Source organism: Phyllostomus discolor, chromosome 11 (genome assembly GCF_004126475.2).
Source record: "Phyllostomus discolor isolate MPI-MPIP mPhyDis1 chromosome 11, mPhyDis1.pri.v3, whole genome shotgun sequence".
Taxonomy (NCBI): Eukaryota; Metazoa; Chordata; class Mammalia; order Chiroptera; family Phyllostomidae; genus Phyllostomus; species Phyllostomus discolor.
In genome coordinates, this window is record NC_040913.2 from 76000204 (window position 1) to 76018652 (window position 18449).

The 18449-nt window shown below is 51.0% G+C and overlaps 1 protein-coding gene and 1 long non-coding RNA gene across 3 annotated transcripts; one reads left to right on the forward strand and one right to left on the reverse strand.

Moving 5' to 3' along the window:
* The first annotated feature begins 5593 nt into the window (after positions 1-5593).
* On the forward strand, positions 5594-11640 carry DUSP26 (dual specificity phosphatase 26). 2 transcript variants are annotated; one of them, XM_028526597.2, is made up of 4 exons: positions 5594-5961; positions 7851-8145; positions 9577-9791; positions 10737-11640. In XM_028526597.2, the coding sequence occupies exons 2-4, from the start codon at positions 7925-7927 to the stop codon at positions 10934-10936; spliced, it is 636 nt and encodes a 211-aa protein (XP_028382398.1). In that variant the 5' UTR covers positions 5594-5961; positions 7851-7924; the 3' UTR covers positions 10937-11640. The 2 variants fall into 2 exon arrangements, with proteins under 2 accessions (XP_028382398.1, XP_035867511.1); XM_036011618.1 differs by having other exon boundaries at positions 5595-5961; positions 7857-8145.
* On the reverse strand, positions 11442-12129 carry LOC118497429. Its single transcript, XR_004899956.1, has 2 exons — positions 11923-12129; positions 11442-11803 (listed from the first exon to the last, which is right to left on the reverse strand). It is a non-coding gene; the product is annotated as an uncharacterized LOC118497429 (long non-coding RNA).
* Positions 12130-18449: the final 6320 nt, after the last annotated feature.

Sequence of the window (18449 nt, forward strand, 5' to 3'; positions counted from 1 at the left end):
TGAGGAATAAAAAATGTTTTAAATGCTTGAAATTGTTCAATATGTTTGCTTAGGTCACAGATGGAGGACAGTGGGCAGCGGGTTGCTGTTTTTTGGTTCATAGGCTGGCACTCAATCCACTGAGCCACACGAGCCAGGATCGGGTTGCTGTTTTTTAATAAGCATTGCAGCATACATTAATTCTGGGTTTGGTTTTTTTTTAAGATTTTATTTATTTATTTTTAGAGACAGGACAGGAGGGAGAGAAACATCAAAGTGTGGTTGCCTCTCGCATGCCCCCTACTGGGGACCTGGTCCACAACCCAGGCATGTGCCCTAGACTGGGAATGGAACGAACGATCCTTTGGTTGGCTGGCCAACACTCAATCCACTGAGCCACACCAGCCAGGGTGCATGCGTTAATTCTTTAGCCTATTAGTGTCATATGGCTGATGACTCCTAAAAAAAATTAAGCTGAATTCAAAGTACTAGATGATAACAATAATGAAGAAGGTGGTAGCGAAAGTATTTCTGAGGGAACCTAAAACAAAAATTCTTGTCTTATTCAAGGAGAATGTAAAAGTAGTAATTAAGTTCAGGTTTTATCTTTCAAATAAAGAGAGCTCAATAAAGTTAATAAAGAATGCAACCAAAGAAAGTGAAAGAGAAAAGAACAAGAAAGGAAGACAAATAGAAAACACGAACTAAGCTGGCAGAAGTTATTTTTTAAAAGCCAGTAACCAGAGTAAATGTAAAAAGAAATTCACTCATTAACATAATTAATTTTAAAAATGTAGCTATAGACAGTCTATAGTTAAACTTAATATAGAAAAGAATATATATCAAAGATAAATTTTTTAAAGATTTTATTTATTTATTTATTTATTTATTGAGAGGGCACACCATTTTTATTTTTCAGATGAGGATCTTGGGGGCCGTAGAGGAATGAAGTCTGAGTTAATTTATTTTTATTTTTTTAACTTTTTTTTATTGTTGCTCAAGTACAGTTTTCTGCCTTTTCCCCCCACCCCTCCCCTATTTATTTTTAGAGAGAGGGGATGGGAGGGAGAAAGAGGGAATGAAATATCAGTGTGCGGTTGGCTGTAGCACACCCCCTACTGGAGGCCTGGCCCACAACCCAGGCATGTGCCCTGGCTGGGAGTCAAACCAGTGGCACTTTGGTTCGCAGGCCTGCGCTCAATCCACTGAGCTACACCAGCCAGGGCCAAAGATAGACTTTTTTTTTAAAGAGTTCTTAGAGAGGCTGCTTATTGACTAAAAAGTTAACTATTAATAATTTCAAAGAGAAAAACAAAAACCTGTGACTTTTGTACATCTAATAATATAGTCTGGTATCCCACACAAAAATTTACTGAATTACATAACAAAAATTAAAAAGCCTACAAACATGTGAAACTTTTTCATTCCCCTCTCAAAAGCTGGTAAAAACAAGACCAAAAAGTAGTCATTTCTTAGAATATTTTAAAGCTTTATATAGAAATCTGCATCCCAAAACAGACACTGAATATTCTCTTTAAGCATGTGTGGGACATTTAGTGAAATTGGCCACATAACAAGTCTCAAAAAAAGCCTCAAGCAATTTTACAGAACTGACATTTATAATTAACTTGCATTGATTATAGAAAATTTGGGAAATGGAGACAGTTTAAAGCTCAAAATAACAATTATCTGTAGTCCTACTATAGCCAGAATTTATCTCCTTAATATCTGGCATAGTTTCTTAAGTCCTTTTTAAAACGTGTATTTATACATGCTTTTCATTCTTTTTTTTTTAAATGCTGAGATTTACAGTATATTCCCTTCATAGCCTGTTTCAGTTGCAAACAATAATCTTGGCTTATTTCGCCTATAGATGCGCTGGCCTCTCTACAATTTATTTTCATTACAAAGTCAGGCTAATGGGAAGAAGATCTGCTACCTGCGGTAATGTGTGGTTCTTGGAAGAAAATTAATGTTCACCCCTAGGTAAATCTGGGACAAAGTGGCTACCGAATGCATCGATGGAGAGGTGAAGAAGTCGAGCAAAAACCGGATTCCCGCTCTAAGCAAAGGATCTACTTGCCTTCCTCACCAATTCCGAGCCAGCAGGAGCTGGGGGGAGTGAGGGGTGGGGAAGCAGGGGATCCCCATTAACACCAGCTTGAGAGGACAGGACACAAATCACCATCCGGGACCAGAGGGAGAGGAAGTGCTAAATAGGGGCCCGAGAGAGAAGCCAAAGAAAGACAGGGGCTGGGTGTGGATGGAGATACAGAAGAATGAGTCAGTATCGTTACCGGGCGCCTCAAAGGGCGTCGTGTCTTTCTCTGCCCCTCCTTCCCGCACCACACTCCCGTCGCTAAACAAAGTCACAACTGTTGACGTTCTCCTGCTTGAACCTTTAGGTCCGAGAGCTGTTTAAACCTGCAGCAGAGCGCCAGCCCGGGGACGAGGGGCGAGGCGGTACTTAGGGCGTGGTTACTCCTCCAGCTGTACTCCACCCGGAGAAGAGCCGGTGGGTGAGGTGGGGGGAGGCTGGCAATCAGAAAGCAGGGACAGCCCAGGGCACTGCGTCTCCCGGCCTCCAGCACACTCACCCGCAGATCTTGCCACAGCCGAGCCGCGCCCTCTAAGGGAAGGGGATGGGGGTGGGGACCTTGAGAATGCCTCCCTCCTGATTCAGGTCATTTCTGCTAAAGGTCTGACACACGGTTGGGCTTGTTATATCTTAACTATTACTTGTATTTTTCTTTAAGTGCACTACAGTGATGTGAGGCCCAAGCTTTGGTTTAAAACAGTTCTAAGTTTAAAACCAATTCTCAAGTCCCTTGTATTAGCCGTTTGGCAGCTACAGAGTGATTTACCACCTTTCTAAACCTGTTTTCTCAACTGTACAATAGAATGAAGGATGCCTACTTTATGGGATTAAATTAGCTAAAATATGCAAAACACTTAACACAGCACTGAGCCCATAGTTAAATGGTAGCAGTTAGAATGACCATTTAACACGTATGTGTCAGTCTTCCTTGGTTTTTTTACCCCCACTCTACTTTTATTGAACTACTTCTGCCTTCCCCTCATTATTTATTTGGGTGGGGAAGGGGGAGCATTTCTTTTGAGACCATTTGGAAATCTACTGCTATCTTCCACGAGCCTTATTTTTCCATCTCTGGTCTGCTAATCCTCCATAGTGTATCCATACATGACATCTAGTATTGGGAACAGACTTAGACATAGAAGTAAGTGATGTAAAACAGAGCTCATAGGTGCTTTGATAGGAGTGTGCAGGAGCACAGAGAAGGAAATGAACACATGGAATGAATCCAGAAAGAGGAAGTGACCCTTCAGCCTTGGCTTGAAATCAGATAGCCCTGGGTTCGGACACATGTTCTGCCACTTACTGGCTGTGGGTCAGTTAGCTAATCTGACCAAGTGTCAGTCTCCTCAAGAAATCAATGAAGACAAGAATGCCCACTAAAGGGTGTATGGGATGAAATGAGCTGATCAACATGAAAGCCCAAGGAATTGACAGATAATCAATGAGCAATACATCCCACTTCTCTTGCCTTCCTCGCCTTTCCTGTCCTACCTGCTCCACTATCTTCTCCCAGCTCTTTCCTCCACTGTCCATCCTCCTCTCCGTCCTCAGTTTAGTTCGGTGTCCCCTGGGAACACAGCCCTCCTAGTCACAGAGAAAAACAAAGCCCGTGGAGTTGTAGGTTGACCCCCGGAAATGGTCCTCACGAAGATGCTGATGCATAGACGAGTTCTGTGGTGACTCATGAACATCTGTCCGTGTGGGTCGCAGTATGCGTTACAACAGAGCTCCTCAGCTTTTTGAGAAAAGTGCAATGCAAGGTTGAAACAGAAGTCTTGCTAAAGATCAACATCAAATTCATCTCCCCTATCTCCCCAACCTACTAACCCTCAAGACTCTGTCCCTTAGAATGAGGGGAGTATAATATGTGTTCTTTCACAATGTGATTTGTGACATTTTTTTCCCTGGTTTATCTGGACCTACAAAGTAAAATTTCAAATGTCTTCAGGTCACTTCTTTGTCTTAAATTATGAGGATTTCATTTCTCTGTTTCAACCCCTATACTGAGAAAGCACAGGGAAATTGGGAAGATATTGAGTTTGCTTCTGTGGGGGCTAAAAAAAAAATTATACTTTTCCTCCCACCTTCTAAATTCTTCCAGCTGGCCTAATAATCAAATTAACAGAGACACAACAACAGGAGAAGAGCTCCGCTTTAATGTGTGTGCCCTGGAAATTCACATGAGCACGAATGTTCCAAAGACACTGAGACAACGTTGGATATTTATGTCATTCTGGGCAACAGAGGAGGCTGGATCTTAGATTTGAAAAGTGAGAATGGGCACTCCGCAGGTAATGAGGACGAGTGGAACATGCCAGGCACGTAAGTGTTTGCCAGGTGGCCAGAAAACAATGGGGCATGGGGGTGGGGGCTTAGTCATGTTAGACTCCTGCCTGGAGTCTTCCTGCTTAATGCTAAAGTGATTATGTTAAGTTTCCCTTTCTGAAGCAGGTTTTTTCCCGCTGAATCGCTTAGGCAGGAAAGGAGGGAAGGTCAAAAGTTCCTCCTGAGTCTTTTGTTTCTTAATAAGCAGCTTACAAATTAATATCCCAAACAGCAATACTTTTGGTCCCCTTCACTTCTCTAGAGAGGAAAAGCCAAGGAGGAAGAGGAGGAAGAGGAGGACCTCTTCTTCAGCACAGACCTGCCCTGGGAATCGTGTCTCTTTGGCCAGTACTTTCTCTGACCGGAAGGTCAAAACCTGATGGACCACCGCTGCTGGGGAAGTACTCAGTCCTGATTTCAGCTCTAGTGGATGCCATTTTCTCCTCCTGAGCCAGGTCCAGCCTGACCTTATCCACTTCCTGCCCTCCTCCTGCAGAAGGCAGTTCCACTGGGGTCCGAGTTGGCATGGCTCTCAGCAGTGTCACCTGACAACATTCATTATCAAAGGACTCTGGCCACCTCCACCACCACTCACGCTGGGCCCTGGTGCAGGCAACGGCGTCCTTGCCTTCAAGTGTTGACAGTCTCGGAGCTGACGAGGTGCTGACAGTAGAAAAGGGAATGAAGGTAACACGTGGATGTGGCCAGAAGCCCCAGGAAAGCAGAGCTCACATTGCGATGAGCTGGTGGGAATGGCTTGCTGATTGACATCCATTGTGCCTTCTCCATCTGTGCGGAGGCTCTGGTTTAGAAAGTCTTAGAAAGCCATGGAGGACATGAACTTGGGAGCCAGACTGCCAGGACTTGAGGCTCAACTCTGGCAATGAACTGGGTGTGACCTGGGCAACAGCTTAGCCTCTCTGTGCCTGGGTCCTCCCTAAAATGGGGACCATAATACTACTTGCCTTATCGACTTGCGGTGGGTAAAAAAAAAAAGAGTTAAGATATGTGAAACACGTGCTGTAAACACTAATAAGAGTTCCCAACTATTAATGAGTGGTGTGCTTGTGAGCGAGAAAAGTACAAGTGAGCGTCTGTGTAATTAATTAACACTGGGCCGGAGCATGTGTGTTTAAGACACTCTCTGGGACGATTTGCCTAATTTCATCTTTAAGCAAAATGCCTTGTAATTGGCGCAGCCCCGAAAATCCACAGGCACCCGCGCCTGTATGCGGGAGGCGCTGCTCTAGCTGCGTGGTCTGCCTCTGGTCTGTAAACACGTAGGGGCGGAGGGGGCTGCGGGCGAGCCCACGCTGCGTGTCCAACCCCGACCGCTGGGTGTGAGACTGCGTCCCTGCGTGTCACAAACACACACGGATGTGAACCCTGCTTCATTCGACGTGCGTGTCATGGCTTAAAAATAGATGCTAATCCGTCAAGCAGTCTGGCAGTGGCAGCGAAGGGGGCGGCGACAGCAGGAGAGAGTCATGGCCATGGCCGAGGGGCTGCAGGCGCCTGCGATCTGCCTCCAGGACTGAGGCCCCTGCGGGCACAGAGAGGTAGGGGGGTCTTCGGAGGGTGGCCGCCTTCCCAGCCGGGGCTGTGGGGGAGACAGGGGACGGGAGAGGGGGCCTGGGAGCCGAGGAAGCCGTGCGCTCCCGGGCTCCCTCCCTCCATCCCCAGCGCCAGGCTGTCTGGGTTGGCAAGGGCTGGGAGACAGCCATGAACCTGTTACAACCGCGACAGCAGGCGGAGGAGGGGGGGCGGGGGGCGGCAGACGAGGGCCCCTGGAAGCCGGCAGATGGGGTTGCAGAATGCGCAGGGGTGTATATCCTGGAGCAAGATGGGGCTTCTGCAACCCCCAGGGGAAAGACTCCCCCTGGAGGGGCTTCCTACACCGGGTCTCCTTCCCGCTCCCTTTTTACCATTCAGCCTCCCACAGGCGGCAGGATCTGCTTCCGGAAAAGGTTGTTTTGGAATAAAGGATGGGGTCTTTAGGCCTGAGGAGACAAGGCAGATGTAGATGGTGATGATGATGATGGTGATGATGATGATGATGATGATGGTGATGATGATGATGATGATAATGATGATGATGGCTCTGGGGTTGTATTTTTGCACTCTGACTCAAACGCAGAAAAAAATTTCTTCCCAAACACCCCTAAATCCAGTCTCTCCTCACCAGTTCGTTCCTAAGAGCCCTGCTTGTTATCCCCTGTAAGAGCGTGGTCTCTCCCGGGGGTGGGGGGGCACATGAAAGCGTGGATGGGGGTGCACCGCCAGGGCAGGACAAAAATGGCCTTCCCTGCTGGACTTTGACGAGGGCTCTGGGTCTGAAGGCCAGGAAGGGAGTGGGAGACGGGTTCTTCCCGCCAGGCCTCCTGCCTTGTCAGACATGTGGGACCACAGTGTGACAGGAGCCCGTGCGAGGGCTCTTGCCACAGTCTCCCCTCTGCCTGAAGGTCCCGGGGCACATCTGGCCCTTCCCAGCTCTGCAGCTCAGCACATGGTCCCCTTTTCAAGAAGGGCCAGCGGTCCAGAGGGAGTCAGAGGCAGGCACAACAGCCCCTGAGGCCCTGGGCCTGGCAGGACCCCTCACTCTTCCCTTTCCTCCCCTTCTCAGCCCCCCACCCTTCTTCTGCCCCCTCCCCACACACACCCAGACACAATACTCCAGCTCAGAAACGCTCACACTAGAGATGGGGTTTAGTCTTTCCTTTACACTGGTCAGAGGAGAGTGGCTGGCTTGTTGTGCACAAGGATGGGTGCCTTCTTCCATCGGCTCATGCATTCAGCAAGTTACCCTTCCTCTTTATTGCTCTCTCCGCTCGCCCCATACCCCCAACATACGCTTCCCATAGAGGCTTATCACTGAGTCAGAGGTAGGATGGGAATGGGTTAAAGCAGCCCATCCCTCTGGCACTGAGGAACGGGCAGGCTTGGCAGATGTCATGGCCCCAGCTGCCACTCCTCCTGCTAATTCTCCCTGGGTGGAGACACTCGCCCTCCACCTCCCATCCCAACTCCCTAGCCTCCCCGCCTGTAGCCCCAGGCAGATGAGACCCACTTTCGGGCTGGCAAGAGTTCCGGCATGGGCACTGCCACCCAAACACCAACTGTTTGTGTGTGTGTGTTTATGTATGTGTAGTGGGCGTGGGGGTTGGGTGCAGGAGCAGAACCCGGCAGCTGGGCAGTTCCCTCTCCCTGTAAACAAGGGCACGTGACTCTCCCACCTCCTTGTGAGGAAGAACCACTTGAGCAGAGAGAACGGCGCTGCTGCAGCCCAAGAAGACGATCCTGGATTGTCTCGCCAGGGCCAGACTCGCCTGGGCCAGACTCGCCTTCCCTCCGTGGAGAACCTTCTCCCTGGGGCCCAGTCCAGTTGGCAGGAAGGGAAGCAGCTGCTCTGGACTCACTCAGGTGTGTCTCGCACCCCTTCCTCTTCCAGCAACAGCTACCTGGAGACGGAGCCATCATCACCGCAGCCACCGGGCAGCTGTCACGGTTTCTGCCACCTCTAAGATGTGCCCCGGTAACTGGCTCTGGGCCTCCATGACTTTCATGGCCCGCTTCTCCCGGAGTAGCTCGAGGTCTCCCGTTCGCACCAGAGGGCCCTTGGAGGAGATGCCAACCGTTCAACATCCCTTCCTCAATGTCTTTGAGTTGGAGAGGCTTCTCTACACAGGCAAGACAGCCTGTAACCACGCCGATGAGGTCTGGCCAGGCCTCTACCTCGGAGACCAGTATGTACCCAGCAAACCGGAGCCAGGGCCGACTGTGTGTGTGTGTGTGTGTGTGTGCGTGCTCGCGCGCACACGCATGAGCATGGGTGTGGAAGAAGAAAGGAGAAGGGTGGCAGAGAGGCACTGAGTGGTATTGTCAGTTCCAGATTGAGGATCAAGGGGTGGGGGTGCATGGGCGGAGTGGAGGCTGCAGGGTTTGGGGGGCTGGGCAGGATGATTGACCTACCCCACTCGGAACAGAATGACTCTGTTCAATAATGTCACTTATTTAGCAAGACTTCTTACTGAAGGCTATGGACCAGACATAACAGATGATTTATGTGACCTTCCATCTATCGTGCTATGGCTCTGGGAATGAAAAAAAAAAAGGCAGTCATGGGAGCCAGCATCAGTGGGTAGGAAGGTGAAGGGTTGACCAAGCCAAGTGGCAGTGTATGCAGAGGTTCTGCGATATGGGGCTATGGAGAGAAGAGCATCAGCGGAAACGTCGTCCCCGCTTCCGTCTCTCGGGGGCTCTATAGTATACAAGCAGTTTTTCACATGCATTTTCTCTCTTAATCTTCACAACAGCCTTGTGAGGTAGGTACCACTATCCCCAGGTTACAGATGAGGAAACTGAAGCTCAGAGAAGTTGTGACTGGCCCAAGGTCACACGGGTCGTAAGTAGCAGAGCCAGGACTTGGAGGTTCAAGTTCAGTGCTCTTTCTACTTGAGAAGTTTGCACTGGACAGGGCATCTGCCCTGAGATATGACCATGTTACCCGAGGGGCATCTACCACTAAGGGGTATGAGCCACATGAGCACCTAAAGGTAGCGTCATAAAACAGGGTAAATGTGAGCATGAAATAACTGGCAAAAGAGCATTCCGGGTGTCAAAGAGAGTACAAAGCAACAAGGGAGGCAGGTGTGGGAGCAAGGGTCAGAATCATGTAATCTCAAGGTTAGTGGGGATGTTCAATGCGAGCTGGTCCAGTCTGATGTCCCATCCAATGTCCCATGCCCCTCCGTTGCTCCACGCCTATACTCTGACCTCCTCTCTCTGCTTGAATACCCCGGTGACGGGAAAATCACTCTCTCCCATGGTGCTCCCACCTTTCTTCAGCCACACTCCACTGTTAGTACGGACTTCTTGCATGAAGTACACATCCAGTAAATCCTTCCTACAGATCAAGTAAAGTCCCACAGCCTTGGAGCACTGGCCAATATTTTAATAGGACTATTGTTCATCCTCCTCCAGGCAACCCTCCCCACTCCCTCCAGGTCAGACTTCCTCCACATTGCCCATCTTCCTCCCTCCATTCCGGGTCATCAGTAAGCAGAGTGGAGGCCTCGGGCGGTGACATTAGCTTGGCAGTGGGCAGAGCACAGACCAGGGACTCTTGCCCCCCAGCCTTGCTTCCCCACCCTCCCTCTAACCTCTACTCAATGCAGGGACATAGCTAACAACCACCGCGAGCTGCGGCGCCTGGGCATCACCCACGTCCTCAACGCCTCACACAGCAGGTGGCGAGGCACGCCCGAGGCCTACGAGGGGCTGGGCATCCGCTACCTGGGTGTCGAGGCCCATGACTCGCCAGCCTTTGACATGAGCATCCACTTCCAGACGGCTGCCGACTTCATTCACCGGGCGCTGAGCCAGCCTGGAGGTAGGCGGGGAAAGCAAGGAGGGAAGGGACAGGGGCCGCTGGGTTAGGGAGGAGCCCGAGGGCTCCGGAGTGGGGAGAGACAGATTCTAATGACAGGACAAAATGCTCAGGTATAATGTTAAGGAAAGAAAAACATTCTCGCGGCCATTTTTAAAAGATTTTATTTATTTATTTTTAGAGAGGGAAGGGGGAGAGAGAGAGAGAGAAAGCGAGAGAGAGAGAGAGAGAGAGAGAGATGTGCAGTTGCTGGGGGCCATGGCCTGCAACCCAGGCATGTGCCCCGACTAGGAATTGAACCTTCCATGCGTGGTTCGCAGCCCGCGCTCAATCCACTGAGCTACGCCAGCCAGGGCTCGACCGTTTTTAAAATACATGAAATAACGTGAAGACATTTTAAAAAATGAGAAGGAACTAAACCAAAGTGTTGAGAGTGGCAAGTTGTACCTGGGTGGTAAGATTATGGGTGACATATTTGAGTCTTTTGCTACTTGACACATTTCCATACTTTCCAAGTTTCTCTACTTTGAGCAGTTTTCGCTTAATAAAAAAAATTTGTACTTAATAAAAAATATATTGAACGCCTCCCCGCAAAATAGTTGACAGAAACAGCAAGATGGAAGGGTGGGGGAGAGTGGAGGAGGGCCGGGTTAGACTCAGGGTGTTTTCGCTGGATGCGCTCAGCAAAGATCCCCTGAGGCCCTCCTCTGCGCAGAGCTGGGTCCCGCACCACTTATGAGTCTCTACCTCCGGGCCCTCCCTGGGTCTGTGGACGCTGACCTGCTGCATGTCCTCCACCTCGTTCAGTCTAGAGAACTGGCTGGGGGTCTGCATTCTCACCACCACTCATCTGGGCCCGCCCTGTCTCCATGCACCTCCACATCCCCCTCCCTGATGGTGTAAGTAGCCCTCTCCCTCTAACCACCGCCTGTGTGTCCGTCCGCACAGGGAAGATCCTGGTGCACTGCGCTGTGGGAGTGAGCCGATCCGCCACGCTGGTGCTGGCCTACCTCATGCTGTACCACCGCCTCACCCTCGTGGAGGCCATCAAGAAAGTCAAGGACCACCGAGGCATCATCCCCAATCGAGGCTTCTTGAGGCAGCTCCTGGCCCTGGACCGCAGGCTGCGGCAGGGTCTGGAGGCATGAGGGGGTGGAGCAGGGAGGTCGAGCCAGGCGTGGGGTAGGTCCCTGGCTCCCTGCTGGAGAGAGAAGGCCCAGGTGGCAGGTAGCTAGAGGCCCAGATAACCCATCCTCCCCGGCAGGCAGAAGAGTGAGAGGGCTGAGGCGTGGCGCCCCATTACTATTTGTCCGGGTGGGATGCGGAGTGAGGGTGGGGAGTGTGATGGACACCCAGGAGGGAGTCCAGCAAGGAAGGAAGCCGCTAGGCTGTAGGCAGAAGTCTGTCCTGGGATCTGCACACCATTGGATTCCTGCCAGAGCGCCCCCCTCCCCCCCCCCCCCCCGCGGTGATTCAGAGCCCCTTCTCCGCTTTGTGCCCACGTGTTCCCCTTTCTCACTCATCAAAACAAAAGGGTCATCTCTGTCCTGTGCTTGTGCAGGGAGAGTCGGGGCTGCAGCAAGTGTGAACGTGACGGTGTAGAGCTGTGTGGAGATGGTAGCGTAGAGACAGACGGTGCAGAGGTGGTATGAGAAGCTGTGAAACCCGAGGGAGAAACCCACAGACTTGTTACTCCAAGCACAGGAAGAGCAGGTGTGGGAGGGTTGGCACTGTGCCCGTGGGTGCCGGTTGTGGCCCAAAGCGACAGAGATGCATGACTGGGAGTCTTTACAGAATCGCTCGCTTACAGGGTGCAATTGTCTTGGGGAAAAATAAAGATGGTGGACAAGAAGAGAACCTCTTGGAGTCATTGGCAGCTTGTTTGAGTTCTGTACCTCTCCTCTGTGAACCCGAAGTCCCATTTCACACTCCTTAGTGAAATTTTGAACTGTTGTTTCCAGCTATGTCCACACAGAGGCAGCAGAGGACCAAAAAAATAAGCCTCCGTTCACAAGCTGGAGAGTGTAAGAAATATAAATTTATTTTCAAAAAGTCAACCTGGTTTCTACAGCAAGTCCTCACAGTGATGGGATAGCAGAATATTATCTCAAGCCAATCCCAATGTAAATCCTACCTTGAGAGGTTTGGGTTTTCCCGTTGCCAAGGAACCGGAGAGGAGGGAAGGAAACATGATATAATGCTTCCTCTTCTAATCTTTCCAGGTTTGCCTCGGAGGAGTGCAGCGCAATCTCCGTAGTTAACTTATGCAAACACCAGACTCAACAACCAGAGAGAATAGTATGCTCTTTCTGTTATCCCAAGCGCCAAGTTGCCAGCCACCACCCCCCCTCCGCACCCCACCCCCCCTCTTTTTCTAAGTCACGTTCCCGGGACAGAATATCTCTGCCTGAAGGGAAGGAGGGGGGTGCGATGGAAGAGGAAGGGAAAGACACAGAGAAAACAATCTCAATATATCTGAAGAGTATATTCTACCGTAAAAATATAGAAACTGAACCTCAGAGCTGGGCGGTGCCTTAGGGGAGGTTCCATTTTCACTCTCCAACAAGACGTAAATACATCATCTTTTCACCGTCTTTGGTGACAGGCACCAAGGGTTGGTTTGGGGGTCTCTGATGGTAAGGCATGCCTACATCATTCCCACATTTCACCAGCTCTCGATATCAGGAGCTCTGATGTAACACACGCACCGTGCAGTCACGTGATGGCGGTGAGCTGGGGCCCCAGCTGGGGCCCGAAAGATCTCAGAGCTCCCAGCTGTGACCCGTGACCCTGAGGGCATTTGGATGTCCCTTTACCTCTTCCGCACCTAGCTACCTGCAGCGTTTCCGTCTGCTTCCTCAGGGTGGCTATGGGCATTTAATTAGGTGTGAGACACAGAGCTGGAGGCAGTCAGTATTTAATGTTCTTTCTCTTGCTCTCTGACAGCCTTTACCACGCTTTGAAGCGAGCTCTCATTGTTCTCCTGTGCCCTCCCACCTCCAGTTGAATGGCTCTGATTGTTTCCAAGACTCTTCATTTGTCAGGTTTCAAGTTTCCTCCCCAGCTTGCCAATAACTGGCACCTCTTTCTGACTGTAGCAACCGGAAGTGGTTGCAGTGCTTCAAGCTAAACCTGTAGGATCCGAGGCCAGCAAGACCTCTCCGCTGGGGCCTCAGATTTTGGTTACTTTTGAGGGATCAATTTCCCAAGGGACAGAGTGAGGCCTTCGTTAAGAATGTTGATGCTAATTCAAATGCATTGATTTTCTGTCCAAACCAAGGGTGAGAGGACTTAAGTATAAACAAAAAGAACCCCAAATAACTCAGGCTCTTGGAGGGACTCTTCCTGCGATCTGACTAGTATAGAATACGGTAGAACTGTCACATCCTTTGTCCTAGTTTGGTGTGTTACTGCTAATGTAATCTACAGTCACAACCATATCTATACGGTCTGAATGTGCCTCAGCTAATTCTCTGGGGTTCCTTTCAAGTGGAAGAACTTGAGAATTCAGTTCTCGCCTCTAGTAGAGAAGTACAGCTACTAAAGTACGTCTGACCAAAGAGCAAGCTTCCAGATCATCCTCACAGAGAGGTTATATATGTGCATTATCTACAAAGCCGTATTGTGGCTGCGCCCAGGTGCTCCTCTGTCTCCCCAGTGCTTGCTCATGTAATCCTTACAGAGCTCATGCGAAGTGCGTGCAGTTGTCGCTGCTTCAGAACAGGGAAGTGGAGGTCAAGTCTTTTTCCCAAGGACGCACAAAGCGTTAAGTGGACGAGCTAGGAGTCAAGCCTGGGAACTCGGGCTCCCGAATCCGAGTGTGTGACCGCTTCATGCTGTAGTGCCTGCCCCCCTCCAGCTCCACCATTTAAGGTTGTAAGAGAGAGAGAGAGAGAATGTGTGCGTGTGTGTGTGTGTGTGTGTGTGAGACTTACAAGGTTCAAGGGGGAGAAGAAGGGTCCACAGCTTAGTCACACAGAATCAGCCTTATCCTCCAAGGGGGCTGAGGGTAACCCCTGTCACAGGTGGGTTACCTCTACCTGCTGAAGGTGAGGTTAAATGTCCAGTCTTCCTCTTCCTGTTCTTGGGGACTGTTGCCTGTTTGAACCCAAGCGAAGGACTTGGAAATGAACAGAGATAAATGTACTCTTGTTGGATTCAGCCTGCGCTTCCAGCCAGCTGAGCCTCACCTTTGGGATTGGTGGCCCAAGTCAATGTTGTCCTGCTCCAGCCCTGAGGGCCTCCAGGCTCCGCCTCTGTGGTGTTGATGCACACCCTCACAGCCTGCTCCCAGGAGCCTTTGCAGCCTCTGGGGAGAAGGGGGAAGGTTTGCCGGCCGTCGGTCATTCCTGTAACGAACCCCAGCTGAGACGTTCCACAGGGAGAGGCAGGGCAGAGAAAACTGCTGCTTCTGAGCCCCGAGGTAGCAGATGGAGCTGGAACCAGACAGGCAGCCAAGAACTGTGCTGGCAAGACAGTGCTGGGCAAGGCTGCACCCAGGGGACCCCCGACAAGTGATCCCCTAAAGAAAAGGAAGCCTGGACAGAGGAGCAGTGGGCCAGGTTCTAAGGAAGGATGAACCGTGTTCTCACAGGTTTTCTGCGCTGTGATAGGAGCAGAGGAGCCGAAATTCGAGGAAGAGCCCTGTTGACACCTCATCCCTGGAACCTGTAAATGCGTTACCTCATGCAGCACAAGGGAGCTCGCAGATGTGATGAAACCTTTACGTGGAGAAGTTACACTCGGTTTTCGCGTGGGCACAATCATAGGAAACCGTAAATGCAGAGAAACCTTTCAAACTGCGGCGAGAGATTTGATGTGAGGATGGAGCCTGGTACTGGCTTTGAAGAAAGGGGACCACCACCTGAGGAATGTGGGCAACCTCTAAAAGCTGGGAAAGACAGGAAAACGGATTCTTCCCCAGATCCTCCAGAAAGGAACACAGCCCTGCTGGCTGTACAGGCTTGACTTAGCCCGGTGATACCCGCGCCAGATCTCTGATCTACAAAGCTATACCATAAAAAATTTGCATTGCACGCGCTATGAAGTTTGTGATGAGTTGTTACAATGGCAGTAGGAAATGAATACAATACACGCCTTTTGACCTGCACGGAGACCTTTCTTCGTGAACAACTAGCCGCTGGGTAAAAATGCCAGAGCTAATCTCGAATGTACGTACGGAGCGGAAGGGTATTTCAACAGGGGTTTTACATCAGGGAGCAAACTAGCAGCCCGAGAGCCAAACCCACCAGCCAACAGTACCAGGAAATGTCACACAAAATTTGAGTTTCCAGATACTCTTACAAAGTTGAAAGGGACACTGGGCCCGCAGTTGCACGTGACAATGTCAGCAGGGACTTTCCAACGCAGATGAGGCAGTGCCTGCTCCCCAGTGCATTGCCACCCATACCTGCGCGAGCTCTCACACTGACCCTGCCCCGCTTCTTGAGGTCATTTGCTGCACCCCCTGGGTAAGTCACCCTCTACCACTGTGTCCTAATGTCTTACCCAGAAATGTGAGATGTTTCTCTTCCTAAGAAGCCTGGAAAAATCCACCTTTCCTCATTTTCTCCTAATACCCAGCCTGCTCCCAGATGTTCTTGCTATTTGTGGGGGTGGTCACTGACCTTCAAAACAGCCTGCGATTGTTCCTCGGTTTGAGCACACACTCCAGGCTTCTGCCAAATTCCTGTGCATTTGGAGCCAACCTGGGAGAAGGTAGTGCTGGCCCAGCTGGTCTCTTAGGAAGGGACCTTGGAGGCCCAGTCTCATCCTCAGGGAGCAGTGGGGGAAATGGGCACCCATGCGGGAGCTGGCTTCTGGTGGTCTGCAGACTAAAAGAAAGGTCCCCCCTCCCTCCTAGGCAACTCAGCCCGAGGCAGCTTGCATTCTTGAGAACTCTGAGGTTAACTGGGTTAAGGAAGAACCAGAGGGGAGAAGCCTCTCTCTTCTGGTCTCTAGAGTTCACTCTCAAACTGGACTAGGGCTGGGCTAGTGCACGTTCTCGGTCTTCAGCCTTGACAGAGCCTGAGCTCCTAATCCCAGTTAAGGCCAGTGACAGCCCCAAAGAGGACAAGGCAAAAAGGGTGGCAAAAATAGTAACCTGGGGAGGGAGACAGCGTATGATCCAAGAAGCCCCATGGCCCCACCAGAGGGCCAGGGCACTAGGCTCAGCTATACTCACAACTCAAAATACGGGGTCCCTTGGCCCCAGCCCAGGGATGGGGCTCACGTGCATTAGGAGAAAAGAGAGCTATGTCACCAGATCAGGAAAGGGGTGAAAGGAAGTAAGGTGAGGCTGGCCACCTGCTCACTCCATGCCAGTGAATGCCAGGGACCCAGAGCTCCCAGCTGCCAAGAAAGATGAGGCTGTGACTCATCCCAGGCCAGGGCACACAGGTGAATGATCACAACCTCACAAATGCCAGGAGTGGAGGCAATCCAGGAGGACTTCTCATTCGGTGGTTTTCTGATCGTGCTCCATGGGGCTCTGGTATTTTGAAATAGCTCTCCGTGAGGCCGCTGATGTGGAGGGGAACAGGGAGTGAAACCCTCCAGGGATCCAAACAGAACAGCGCTATTTTTATGTCTTTTACACACACAGTTTCTGTTTTTAAATATTGTTGGATAAAACCGATTCTACCAAAAAAGATGAAAAAAGGTTTGAAAACCACCCGTCTTATCTCATCTTTCACTGAGTAACTAAGAAAGCTGAGCCCCAGAGAGGTGAGTAACTGGGAAGTCACAGAGAAGGGGCCGGCACCAGGACTCGGAGGTGGAGAGCTGGCTCGGTGGCTGCCAGATTCCATTCTCCACTTTTTCCTGTTATTAATAAAAACTGCCCCACGCTTCAGCTGCACTCAGGACTCTGCAGCTGGGGACCCCATCCCCCAGGTCCCTCTGCAGATGGAATGGACCACGTGACTGAGCCCTCACCAAGGACTCGGGAACAGAAGTAATGCCGGAATGCTTACAAAGAAAATGCCGTCCTTCCACTTGGTCATAGCCTCCCTTGGTGCTGGAACATAAGGCACGTAACTGGTAACCCTGGCCCCTGCTGTGTAAGCTAAGAATACGTCTGAGCTCTGGGCCAAGCAGCAAGAGAAAGGAAGCCAGGTCTCTGACGGCTTCGTCCAGCAGAACCACCTCTTTTCTTTGGAATACTCATGGCATAGACATAAACTAGATGGCCTGAGCTTCAGTGCTTTTAGGTCTCTTGGTTACAGTAGCTGTGTCATTCATCTGTTGCTAAACAGCAAATGCCCCCACGACGCAGTGGCTTAAAACGACAAACGTGGGGTGTCTCGGTGTTTCTGGGGCTCAGGGATTCAGGAGCAGCTCACCTGTGTGGTTTGGGGTCAGGATCTCTCAAGAGGTTGCAGCCTGGGTGTTGGCAGGGCCTGCAGTCATTGGAGGTTTAAGTTAAGCTAGAATGTCCACTTTCAAGTTCATTCGCCTGGCTGCTGTCACAGATGTCCCTTCCTCAGCATGGGGCTTTTCCCCATAGGTGTCGTCGTGGTGACAAGGCTGCTGGCTTCCCCAGAGCAAGCGATTGGGGGAGGGGGCGGTGGCGGGTGGAGAGTGGACGAGAAGGGAAGTAAGTGCAGGATATTTTTATGACCCAGTAGTCTCCAAAGTCAAGCACTGTCACCTCTATTTCATTCTGTGAGTTGAAGATTCACACGTCCCGCCCAATCTCAAGGGAAGGCAAACGAGGCTCCAGTTCGCAGAGGGAGGAGCGGAGCGTCTCTGAGCATGTTCTCAAACCCACGGCAGCACCGCAGCGTGAAGCCGAGTCGCGCCACTGGGGGTACCGGCTCCCGGCTCCGTGCTGCCTCCGAGCCCCGAAGTGCTGTGCTGCCGTTCGATGACAGTAATAATAATGAACATCCTGGTGGGGGCGGGGCTTTTCATGTGCCAGGCACATGCCGAACATTTTCAAACATTTTGCTCATTGTATGACCCTCTGCGGTAGAATCTAAGGTTCTCATTTCCAGGAGAAGGGACCGAGGTTTCACACAGTTAACCCGACACCAGATCCAGAGGCCTTCTCAGTCACTGCGCTGGCGTCGGGGAAAGAGTGTGTGTCCCTCCTCTGCTTTATTCTTTTATTTTTTAAAGATCGTATTTATTTCTTCTTGGAGAGAGGGGAAGGGAGGGAGAAAGAGGGGGGGAAACATGCATGTGTGAGAGAAGCATTGATCAGGTGCCTCTCACACGGGCCCCAACTGGGGCCTACCTGCCACCTAGGTGTGTGCCCTGAGGGAATGGAAGGGGTCACTGTTTGCTTTATGGGATGATGCCCAACCACCTGAGCGGCACTGGCCAGGGCTCTTTTGCTGTATTCTTGAATCTCCTCTCTTACACATGAGGTGGGTTAGCTCCAGCCTAGCGTGCTGACTTCGTTCCGGAAATCCAAAGAGGTCACCAGTCTGTGCAGGATTCCTGGGAAGTCAGGTTAGCCCCACCCCTGTGGTTTCAGTTTCCCCCACTAGTGCGTTGGGAGAGCATCAGGGATGCTTCAGGGACCTGGGAAAAACCCCAGGCATCATTCCAGAGCTGACTCAGGCTCTGCAGAGAGAAAGGAAAAGGGGCTTCCTCCATCACACCAAGGCATCTTTCTTCTATTGGACTTCTTCCCATGTGGGTCGGAGCTGGGGA